This window comes from Mus pahari, chromosome 21 (genome assembly GCF_900095145.1).
Source record: "Mus pahari chromosome 21, PAHARI_EIJ_v1.1, whole genome shotgun sequence".
Classification (NCBI taxonomy): domain Eukaryota; kingdom Metazoa; phylum Chordata; class Mammalia; order Rodentia; family Muridae; genus Mus; species Mus pahari.
Genome location: NC_034610.1, coordinates 4,849,775 through 4,862,502, shown reverse-complemented (window position 1 = coordinate 4,862,502; position 12,728 = coordinate 4,849,775). Strand labels below are relative to the sequence as shown.

The following is a 12,728-nucleotide window of genomic DNA, read 5'->3' as shown; positions in this document are numbered from 1 at the left end:
TTTTTTTTTCCAGACAGGGTTTCTCTGTATAGTCCTGGCTGTCCTGGAACTCACTCTGTAGACCAGGCTGGCCTCCAACTCAGGAATCCACCTGTCTCTGCCTCCCAAGTGCGAGGATCAAAGGCGTGCACCACCATGCCCGGCTGACACTATTTCAGCACCAGCAGTTTCTGCACTGGCCCACAGAATCATCCCAAAGATTTCTCTTTCCTCACCCAGCACTCAAGAGACTGAGGCCAGAGTAAGGCTTAATCCCAAATATGACCTACTTAGACCTTTTTCCCCACCACCACCACCCCAAAAAAATCTAGAAATGGATGTATAGAAAGATGGCATCTTGTTAAACAGGAACCAATTACAATGAGTTGGTTTCAATGAAGACATTCTTAAAAGCATTAGGGTAAGTTGTGGCTATGGTTAGAGCTGGAGAGGTGGGAGGGGAGTTTCAGGGATTTTTTTTTTTCTTTTGAATCCATGTACCTTGTAATTCTTTTTCAGGAATGAATTTCCTTTTAGAAATTTAAGAATAAAACATTGGTGCTGGAGAGATGGCTCAGTGGTCAAGAGCACTGACTGAGCTTCCAGAGGACCTGAGTTCAATCCCAAGCAGCCATTTGGTGGCTCACATGGAATCAGATGTCCTCTTCTGGTGTGTCTGAAGACAGACACAGTGTATACATATACATTAAATAAATAAATAAATAAATAAATAAATAAATAAATCTAAAAACAGCTACAGTGTACTCATATACATAAAATAAATAAATCTACAAAAATAATGAATATTTCCTACTGTTAAAAAAAAAAAAAAAAAAAAACAAGAGAAAGAGACAGACAAAGACAGAGAGAGAGAGAGAGAGAGCGCAAGAGACCGCCACTGCCATTGAATTGTGTGTGTATCTGAGTATCTGCATGGTTTTCGGAGACTAGCCAAGAAAATGAGCACTTGTATACAAGTCCCTATCACTCCAGGGAGGACCCAGGCAGCTATGAGGTCTGTGGTTTCACAGGAATGACGTCGAGTTATCAATTCATAGAGGCTTCTAGATGTTGATGGTCGCTGTGTTTTACTCAAAAACTTAAACCAGTCCAGTTCAGTCCTGTGAGTTTTCTATCATACCTTGGGATGCCTTTGAGCATGGTTTAGAAACTGAAATCCTTTGCATTTGAATAAGCCTCTTGTTGAAAGTTCAGAATAACGTGATTACAAATCCCCCAAACACTCTCAAGATCAAGCCAGCCCCTTCTAGACCAGTGGTTCTCAACCTTCCTAAAGCTGCCACCCTTTAATGTAGTTCCTCATGTCGTGACCACCCCCAGCCCCCACCCCAGCCTGTGTAAAATTGTTTCCATTGCTACTTCATAAATGTAATGTTGCTGCTGTTGTGAATGGCAAAGTAAATATCTGGGTTTTCTGGTGGCCTTAAGTGCCACCAGCGGAAAGGTCATTTGATCCCCACCCCAAAGGGATGGAGCCGCACAGGCTGAGGACCAGTGGTCTAGATGGTTACTCAGCTGATGCGGAACAGATTCAAGTCAAACTGGAGAGAGCTCCGTGTGGTACTCTGGCTGTGGTGCCTTGGAATAGATGCAAATTAACACAGGAATTAATGTCACTACCAACATATTCACCAGGACTTTCACCCTCTTCACACCAGTCACGGTGTGGGGGCTTCCGTTTGTGTGTGTTGCCTTGGTGTTTCTTTTTCTTTTTTCTTTCTTTTTTTCCTCCCCCCCCCCATCCTTTTTTTCACGGTACCAGTGAATTTAATGTCTTTGCGTCAGGAAAGGCCTATTTATTCTAACAAACTGATCAACCTCCAGGGTGTATCTGCACCATAAAACTGATTTTATATCTCATCCCCTGGCTAATAAGATGTGAAGTGCTTTCCCTGTCACGCCGAGAGATCAGACTAGCTTCCCTCCAGTGGCGGGGGAGTCACAGCCAGTTCTCTGTGGGTGAGCCCACTGAACATGCCAACGCTGAAGGGTGGGATGGAGCCGGCCAGGAGATTCCTGCCCTCACTCTAAAAAGAAAGAGAAACCTTTGGAGGAGGCACTAACTCACTGTATCCAGAGGGGATAAATACAATATCGGGCATAGAGCCTGACTGTGCTGTCGATCTTTAAGGGACCCTAACCCTAACCTTTTCCCACCAACTTAAGCTTCTAAGTGAAGATCACTCTGCAGGTCAGCCTTTCTGCTGGGAGAAGTACAAAGTGAGCAGCCTGGACCCCAAATCTAACACCTTTAAAATCTGAACTCCTGAACACTGTCATAATGGCGCTGGAAGAAAGTCTACTACACCTAACCTCCTGCGATGGGCCACAGTCAAATTGCAGGCATGGGGCTGGAGGCATGGCTGCTCTTCCATGTGGTATACAGATAACCCAAACCCATAAAATTGTTAAAATTAAAATTTTAAAGCAACAGGCATACTTAAAAAAAAAATGTATGAGATTTCCATCAGGCTATGTGGGTAAGGCATATATTAAATAAACTGTGCTTTAATTTGTGTTCGATCCCCCAAATCTTCCACTAGCCACATATATATATGTATACATATATATGTGTGTGTGTGTGTGCGTGTATAGATATGATGTGTATATGTAAATATATGTATATGTGTATGCATGTTGATATGTGAATATATATGTGTGTATGTGTGTGTATGCAAACATTATGAAATCTGAAAAATCATGCCAAATTTGAATTAAGTCTGGTCCCCAACCTCTTGGACTGAGGGATGTTGAACCTACAGCTGATGAGTCTCCTTGCATGGTGAAGGTATTGTGAGGAAAGAGCAAGGGGGGGGTTGGCATTTCTCCTGAGTCCCTGAGAAGCAGCTGACGTTCTTTGAAAACAAAGTCGGTGCGGTCGGCACTGTTTGGTTTGCCTTTGTTTTTCAGTTCAGACTCATCTTACCTCCACCAAAACCATGACAAATGCCCAGCCGATGTCCTCTCACAGGAGCTTGGAGACTCCCAAGCGTCTGAGAGGCTTCTGAGAGTTCCAGACCTTCCTATGGTGGCTTTCCTGTGGTATCTCAGGTGTCCGGTGGGATGATGACCCCAGTTCAGTGAGTCACCATGTGGAGCCATCCTCAGCCTCCACAACAGCCTCGGACATGGCTGAGATACGCACAGTTCATCTCTGTAACCCTGTTGAGGCACACAGAACACTCTCTAACCGTGAGCAGACCCGTGAAAATATAAGCTAATCCCACTTTGCAAAGAGTAATTTGACCCAGGAGCCATCACTCAAGCCAGAGACCAACGTAGGGTTTAGAATGCAACGGAATGTTCTAACACGCCGTGTGTTCTCTTGCAGTTTGTTTTCTGCCGGAACTGTAAGGAAACATACCATGAAGGGGATTGTGACTCACTGTTCGAACCCTCGGGAGCAACTTCCCAGGTAAGCGATTCCTTCATCCTGCTAAGTGATGCCCAACACCCCAATAAGCAGCAGCTCCCTCAGCACGTCACAGGAAGTTACCTTCACCAAGAAGTCTAAGGGCAGAAACCTTGCAACTGAGTGAGCCTCAGCCTTCCTCAGGATTATCCCCCACTCACAGGGCACCTTGTAGCTTTCCCAAGAGGGGTATATCCCTAATCCCTGATATCTTTTCTCCTTGGGGAGTATGGAATAGTGATAAGGCACACCAGTGTGATCAGAGGAGACGGGGATAAGACAACTGAACAGTATCTAAGTCAGAAAAATCAATACTACCTCTACTTTTATTTCATTATTTGATTCCTTTGTTGCAAGTGTGCCCAACCTGTGACCTATAGGTTGATTGCACAACACAACCATGGTTCCAGCTCAATAGTGAATCATAAACTTACTTAGACCATTACAAAGGTATTTTTTGCAATGGGGGGGGCTTAATTGAGCTGTTCTCAAAGCAAGATAATGTATATAGATGACATCTGTCACAATTTCAGAAAGTTGGACACACCTGGCAGGTTGATAGAAATTATCTCTGCATGCTCAGACGTTCCTTGCTTATGATGAGGTGATGTCCCAAATAAACCCATCATAAGCCACAAATATAAAGTCAAAGATGCTCTGAAAGACTCTAACCTACAAAACATCACAACTTGGCCTCATGGCACACTGTAGGGTCTTGATTGCTAATCCTGGCGATCAAGAGGCCAAGTAGAAGTTGCCATGACCACTGCACAGCACTACTGTATAGGATGCAAGCTTGTAGCTACTCAGAAAAGGTCAAAGCACAGAATCCCAAGTAGAGTGACTACTGAACACATATCGCTTTTCACTGTCTTCAAGAATCAATGCTGAAGCATGGTAAGTCAGGGACTGTACATATAGAGGGACTACTGAGCAGGCATCACATCCTATCACGTTCAAGGAAACAGCTGCACGTATCCATCAGTCTCACAGACAGCGCTAAACTGTGTCTTCATCCTGATTGAGTAAAGAGCACATTTCCTGAACCCTGCCCACTAACAAGCTACACAAAGCTTAGGAAAATGCAAGTGTGTGTCCTTCTATTTATTAATTATGATCAATAAAACCTTAGGAGAGAGGAGCTAGGAACTTCAAAGCAGTTGATGAATTCACTCATCACTTTTCTCTCAATACAATGGCTGACAAGAGTTCAAACACCGAACCTAGGCAAATAGACACCCCGTCTCATTGATAAGAACCTAGTAAGCAGACATGGACATTTCAGAGCATTTCAGTTTTATAGCTGAGAACAAATGACAGTGCTGAATGATTGCAAGTAAACATAGAGAGAAGTGCATCTCTGTAAGGGATTGTGCAGCTGTGTTTACCCATTATTAGCATAACTAAATAAATATAATTAGTATGCTCGGGTCTTCCCATAAGATCCTGCGTTGTTGACCACCAGCATATCAGTAGACTTAGGAGTGAACTCTATTTATACAGTCAAGAAGGCAACTGTGTCTTCTGTTCATTTATTTCAGCTCAGGGATACTCAAGTTCAAGCTCACTGGGTACAGAAAGCAGGAATAATAATAGCCTTGGAACCCATGCCTTGAGATCTTTATAGTGCAGGATGATGAAGGAAGAGGCCCTGTGAAATGGGAATAAACAAGCAATTTACATCCATCAGTACCCCAGACGTGAACCAAAGCTCCCAAGATGTGAGATTCTACTTGGAAATGAGAAACAACCTTCCTTACCCTTAAACTGAACAAGTTCCTGACTCTCACAGTAATTTCACCATCCTTCAAGAGAGACCAACCAACCTTGGTTTTTAAAGTTTTTTTTTTTTTAAGTCATTATAACCTTAATATCTAAGCCATACAAATGGAGGAATGGGCATTAAAGATGACCTTGAGTTCATATGACCCGCATCAAGGAGCATATACCTATCATACTATCAGTGCATGTTAAGTGGAACATTTGTATATGTCAAGAATCCTGCTTGGCTAGCTGGCAAAATGAATGTGTTTCCCCTCAGAGGAGAGTCATGGGAGAGAGCTAAAAGAAGGTCGACAATTATATCAACATACTGTTGGCCAAGTCCAACAAATACATAGTTTTGTATAACACTTCCCTGAACGTCATGGAAAGTGGTTCTGAGCTCATCAGAAGGAAGCATTAGACTCTTGACAGTGGTCCTAAACACTGTTGTGCGAGATAGCATTTGTGGGCAAAGGTACAAGCATCTCTCCTGCTCTTTTCCTGTATCCATTTCTGCATCCCCAAGTTCAATACAGAACCTGTGCATTTACATTGGATAGATGCATGTTGAATTCTGGTAGCATCATAGTGAAAAGCTTTTATTTTATTCAGCAATATACACTAAACACCTATAGTAGATGAGGAATTGTTCCAAGCCCTGTGGATAAAGGGTAAGATCCCTGTTTGTATGGCAGTTCCATGAATTCTCTAGATACTGAAAAGTTGCACAGTCAACATAAGGATTTCAATGTGTCATGGGTAGCACGTGCCATAGTGCCTCTTCAGCCTTGATTATAGAGCCCTACTGTTATTCCTTAGATTTGCCAGACCAAATTTGAAGCAAGCTTTACTAAATATTAAATACTGACCAAGAGGTGAACTTTGGTCAAGACCACTCCCTGGAATTTCCAGAAGAGCGGCCCAGAGACGTGTGTTGTCAGGGCTTTTATGGACAAAACACATAGATCATCGTACTCTCCTATGGGGCCCCGTTTTTGTCCAAGAAAATCCCTGAAGTTACCTGGTCCTTGGGCAGGTGGGAGTGACAGGTTAATTTCAGGTCTTACACTACCTCTAGAGCTTGCCTCTAAACATGCCTTCTGCATCTAGCTCCGGATCACAGACCCACACTCCTTTTTTTTATTTTTTATTTTTTAAAGATTTATTTATTTATTATATGTAAGTACACTGTAGCTGTCTTCAGACACTCCAGAAGAGGGCTGTCAGATCTTGTTATGGATGGTTATGAGCCACCATGTGGTTGCTGGGATTTGAACTCCGGACCTTCGGAAGAGCAGTCGGGTGCTCTTACCCACTGAGCCATCTCACCAGCCCCCAGACCCACACTCCTATTCCTCCTATTTGAAAACAAAGCAAGCCATCCAATAACATAAGAAAAACACGTCTACTGTCCTGAGTGGGGGTTTAAATGAAAATGACCCCAATAGGCTCATATACCTACATACTTAGTCCCCAGCTGAGGAACTGTATGAGAAGGATTAGAAGGATTAAAGGGTGTGTCCTTGTTGAAGGAGGGGGTCTGCTTTCAACAGAGCTGACTTGTGCCTTGATGCCTACATTCCTCAAACACAGATAGTAGAAGGGTAGCCTTGGTAGGTTCACTGCCCTGCAGTTTTGAGAATGATGACACTGTTCACATCAAAGAACCAACACCTACTTGCAGCTCCCCTACCCTTGAAACTGATCTTTAAAGGCACCCATGTCCAAATGCTGCTAATACTTGCAAACCCCACTCATTGGGCCTCTTCACATTTTCCCTTCATCTCAGTTCTCTCAAAGCATTCCTTCCAGTCAGCTACTTGTAACTCCTCTCGTGTCCTTCCCTTCAGAGCTGATTCCTTTCTGTTTCTTGATATTGCCTTCTCCAGAAAGGGGAGCCCAGAAAGGTTCTTCTCTCAGTCATCTTTTCCGTCGTAAGAGGAAGGGAGATTACCCTAGTGAGCCACAGCTCAAGTCACCAGCCTTCTGAATCACGGGGATAAAGCCAACATTTGTCTGGGATAAAAATGATCACATGCACTAGGAATATTTGTGTTTACAAATGGCTTGCAAATGTCCCTTCTAATTCTAAGCCTCATCACACCTTTTTTGTGATAGATGTTTATCAAAGGCAAGGTAGGGTTAGGGGAGGGCAACCCAAGGGTGTAAGGCTGGTACCACTAGGTGACTGTTGAGCAAGCCTTTGGAAGCTGTACCAATGACAACTTTCTCCCCAGGGAAACACCAGTGTCACCTCTCAGCTGTCTTCTGTGGTCACTCTGCATAGAGAAAAGAGGGGTGCTACTTATTGGGTAGCAAAATACTCCTCCAGGCATAGTAAAGTCAAATACTAGTGAAGAGCAGGAATTGTTGTGAAACAACACTGAATCAACTCAGAGACCTCACAATATTTTAGTGATACAGTCATAAATTTCATTTTTCTTCAGGTTTCCCTACTAAACCAAACATAACAGCAAAGTGCTGGCCTACAAGTACAGTCACCCAAAGTTCACAGTGCACTGCCACAGGGTGCCATAATAACACATCACAGTGACATGGTGGGATATATGTGTAGCAGATAGTTTTGTCTACACCACTTTAAGTTCCCAGAGAGTCATACATGCATACCCGCCCAGGAGCTATCTCAGATCTATGAATAGAAAACACACATACACACACACACACACACACACACACACACACACACACAGGCATGTGCGCACAGCAGTTATTCTTAACATGCCTTGGCTAACTTGATGACTGGTTCTTAAACCTTCCCCTGCTACCTTAGGTCCAGTCACCCAGGGGCCAGAGGCCACTTTCCTGAAAATTCACATGGCTGGTTGGCCTTTTTCCTGTCACTATGACATCCCCTTCTCTCCCGAGTCCTCTTGATTCTCTATGCTCTCTACACACAACTCTCAGTGTCACACCCCATGCTCAGTCATTGGCTACTGACATCTTTATTGCTAGATCAAAAACTAATTGGGGACAAGGATCTTCAGCATCAGTAAACATAGATTCCCGATGAAAGTATCAGAACCACCCTCTATACCTCATCTTTTCTGTCCAATTTAAGAAACAAAACAAAACAAAACAAAACCAAAAAACCCTCTTCTTTCCATCACAAATTGAACAGAACCATAACAATCATGTAAATTACAAAGTAGGATATACAATTAATATCTAGTCCATTGTATTTGTCAATTAGACAAAGTACTCTAACATCATTACTAACTTAAAGAGTTACAATTCTATCCCTGAATTGTTTAGAATTATTTGTTTAGATTTTAGCCTGTAATACTATCTGAAAGCTATGCTTTCTACTCTATGACATGTCTTTAATGTTAAACAACTTAAGTTTGTTTATGGGACTATAATTAGTCTTCAACCCCGTCAGAAATCTGAGAATGAGTTAAACATTACCTGGGTGTATAGGAAGCACCAAACAGCTTCTCAAACAATTGTAAAGACTACCTGGACAGTCCCCCATTCCTCAAAACATTGGAGTATCAGTCTTCAGCCTTCTGGCCCAGGATCATCTGATAGACCTTTGTAAAGCAGAATTATAAAGGGCTGCTTACTCTGACTTGGCAGAGCCAACAGTCAACTATGCTGCATAGTGTGTCCATTTTGGATAGTATTTTGTCTGTAGATGAAATAGGCAATTTCTATCCCATGACTACCTTGCCATGATAAGCAACCTCACTGGGAGGTAAAGATAATATCTTCTTTGAACTGTGAAAGGGGTAATGTCAGGAGCAGACATGTCTCTAGTCAAAACTTCTAATAATGAAGTGATTAAATGTCAGATTTTGTGGATTTCTGATGTTTTTGAAGACTATCTATGTAAAGTGTATTTGAACTGTTAAACCTTATCTACTCTTAGTAGCCATTTCTATTTGAGTAAATTGAAAGTACTTTATTGCCGGGTGTGGTGGTACACGCCTTTAATCCCAGCACTCAGGAGGCAGAGGGAAGCGGATTTCTGAGTTCAAGGCCAGCCTGGTCTACAGAGTGAGTTCCAGGACAGCCAGGGCTACACAGAGAAACCCTGTCTCAACCCCCCCCCCAAAAAGTGCTTTATTATAATTAAATTAGAATCTAACCTAACTGTAAGCTTACTATCCAGCCCTTAACTTGTGTTACTTAATCGTCTTGTTCTTAAATGTGTTGCATAGGCACAATGCCTATCTAAAAGTAACAATATTAATTTCAAATTTTGTATCAATATACAGATTCATACCAATGAAAACCTTAATTCTATATCAATATATAAATTCTATACCAGTGTAAGAGATTATAACTTCAATTTTACCAATTATAAAGATTTCTACAAATGTAAGATTATGGCTACACAATGCTTTCTTTAAGAAAATTTAGCAATCCATCCCATCTATTTCCTCCGTGTTCAAAATTATGACCATTCCCAAGTTATCCCTTAAAATGACAATCTATCTGGTTTGTAAAATAACCATAACCAGATACCCAAACCCAAGAAATCAGGCTGATGATACTCTATGACTTCTTCCTGCTGATTGGAGATGATGAGAAATTCTTTAAAGGAGTGGGAAGGGGTAGGAAAATTAGAAAAATTGGTTAGACTTAAGAAAGCTAGCTTTAGCATCCGTTATCCAGTCTCTGTATGCATAGAAGGCTCGGAGTTTGACCGAAGTTCTGACTAGATCCATCTGAAAGGCTGGATGAGGCGAAATGATCTGGAATCAGCAACAATTCCTGAAGCTGTTCTGGAAGTAAGTCTCTGGGCAGCATCAGGAAGGAAGCTGGGTGCTTGAGCAGTAGGTCAGCTCAGCATCTCTGAGGATGAATCTTGTCAGAGCTGTACGTTCTGTAATATATGAATCTCACAACCAAAATTTTAGCACCATTAAGATATTCATATGGATTGTGCAGGGTGCACAGATCAATTAAGGATGAAATTTTGCTCCTTGTTTGAGCAGGTGAAAGACAACTGTCTTTTTTATGAGTTAATTTTATCAATAACCAAATGTAATAAATCATTCATGTCATATGAAGGAGGGCACAAAGAATCTTAGAGATTCCATAAACAATAAGATTTATTATCTCATTTTAGCTGAAGTTTTGACTAGAGACACTTTTATGTCTAAGCCAGTTACTGGGCTGCTCTCATGTCGAGGAACCAGCAGATTGATTTACCTGTCTTGTGTGATTTTCTCGAATTTTTTGAGATCTCCAGATGGTCTTCTCCTGTAATATCTGATCCACCTCACTCTGGAAGGGGTCCAGAGCCTATTCTCCTTTCCTGTCAACACAAATGCAGAACCTGAAGGGAAATGAAATTTAAGATGAAATTTAAGGCCTGTGATTCATGTAACTTAGGTCTAAAAGAGGAATTTGTGAGCTTAGAAGCCTGAGCCTGAGAACCTAGTGGAACAGGCCCCAAGTTCGAGCAGGCCCGCCTTTACACAGTAAACAGATGTTCCGCTGACCCGCCCCTCAGGTCTCCTAACATTCCTGACTTGCATGTACCATTCTGCAAATGTGTAATCGTTCTGTTAGTGTTTAAATGGGCCAATCGTGTGCAACCGCACCAATTCTCCCGGCCCCCAACGCCCTCCCTATAAAGCCCACTAGCTTTTGAGCCACGTGGTCGATCCCTCTGTCTCCTGCATGAGATACATATCGACTTGGAGCTCCATTATTAAACTACCTCGTGTTTGGGGGGGGGTGTTTTTTGGGTTTTTTGTTGTTGTTGTTTTTGTTTTTGTTTTTGTTTTTTCGAGACAGGGTTTCTCTGTGTAGCCCCAGCTGTCCTGGAACTCACTTTATAGACCAGGCTGTCCTCAAACTCAGAAATCCGCCTGCCTCTGCCTCCCTAGTGCTGGGATTAAAAGCGTGTGCCACCACGCCCAGCTTACTACCTCATGTTTTTACATCAAGATGGTCTATTCGTGGTTTTTGGGTGCCACCTTCACGAGACTGGAGTGGGGAGGGCTCCCCACGGAGGTCTTTCAAACCTTTCTCCCAAATAGCATGTCCTTGGTCTCCAATAACCGGAATTCATTACGGATATGTGTGTGTGTGTGTGTGTGTGTGTGTGTGTGTGTGTGTGTGTGTGTAGCTTGACCTCTTTCCATGAGGAACTTTAGCATAATCTCCAAACTCATAACCACACTCATTTTGATAATCAAAACAATTCAAAGCAGTTAAAGCTATCTAAACAAATATTATCTGTTAAGACGGTGCTTCTACTGTGTCCTGCCCCGACCTTCACGAGATCAAGGCCTAAATTATTGATACATATGTATAAACTTGAATCCTTCCTACTATGGAGATTAATATCTCTGTGGGTACATATTGTAGTGTGTCCCTTTCTCTTTGTATAATTCTCAAGGCCTAAGTTTCTACTGTCTGGGATAGGATAGGCTCCCTACCTCCTGCTTGCAACCTTTTTTTTTTTTTAAGATTGAAATTTTTTTAAGATTATATGTCTCTGTATTTAACTTTAATTGAATCCCTTTTACTTACTGTACAAGCCTATTTACAGGTTCTAGTTTTTATCATACTAGGCTGACAATCCCAGAAATCCCATGTCACATTCAAAGATCCAAGAAATTGTCCCAGCAAGACTTTTACATCTCTTTAAAGCATTTGTTCATTCATTCTCCCTAACTTCTCTTTTCTGTGGAGCTGCATGTCTGCTGAATCTACCATCTGGCTCTCTGCCTCTCATCTTAAACTCTTTGTATCAGTTTTGAACCCCAGGAAGAAATCCCCACATGGCTCAGGCAAAATTGGTGTATCCTTTGTTTATCTGGTGGCTGGAGGCAGGCAGCTTTACTGTTTGCTTCTCGCTGTCCCCTCCTAGCACTTGGGAACCAGTCAGACTGTTTGCACAGCAGGAGTTCCCAGACTCTCAGCTTGAGCTCTCTCTGGCAGCAGCTATGTTCCTTTGTTCTAGTTCTGCATGCTGGAATCCTCTCCCTGAGAAACCAGCCCCCTGCCCCCACCCCCTTCTAGACTTCTACCATTCCTGTGTGTGCAATCCATCTCAAACTCTCCAAATAATTTTAAAAGTGGGTTCTCACCTACTGCGTTGGAGCCCACTGTAGCCAGTGGTTTTGTCTACAACACTTTTAAGTTCCTGGTGAGTCACACACGAACACTCAGCCAGGAGCTATCTTTGGATCTGTGAATAGAAAACACACACCAGCCAGTTATTCTTTTTTTTTTCTAAAATTTGTATTATTTAATGCATTTTATACATCAAGAATATTAATAATATTGAGTATTTGAGAAATAATATGTAAAAAATTTTGTTCAAATTTTAAATTCATATTCTTTCATACCCTAAAAGTATCATTAATGAATATTTAATACTATCCATAACTGAGGATCCTGTATCTAATGTTGAATACTAAATTGTTTCAAAACATACAGAATATATTCTTTGGGAATTAAGCATAGTAAAAGAGCATAAAATATTAAAAATGAATCATTAAGAAATATATTCAAGGCCGGGCATGGTACTGCACTCCTTTAATCCCAGCACTTGGGAGGCAGAGGCAGG

The 12,728-nt window shown here is 42.0% G+C and overlaps 1 protein-coding gene across 2 annotated transcripts in view; it reads left to right on the top strand.

Moving 5' to 3' along the window:
* Positions 1-12,728, top strand: part of Prkn (parkin RBR E3 ubiquitin protein ligase) — a 1,168,744-nt gene that overhangs the window by 1,116,159 nt on the left and 39,857 nt on the right. For both annotated transcript variants that reach the window (XM_021221288.1, XM_029533198.1), the window contains exon 10: positions 3,332-3,415. In XM_021221288.1, coding sequence (XP_021076947.1) covers positions 3,332-3,415 — 84 coding nt within the window. The remainder of the gene's footprint in view (positions 1-3,331; positions 3,416-12,728) is intronic.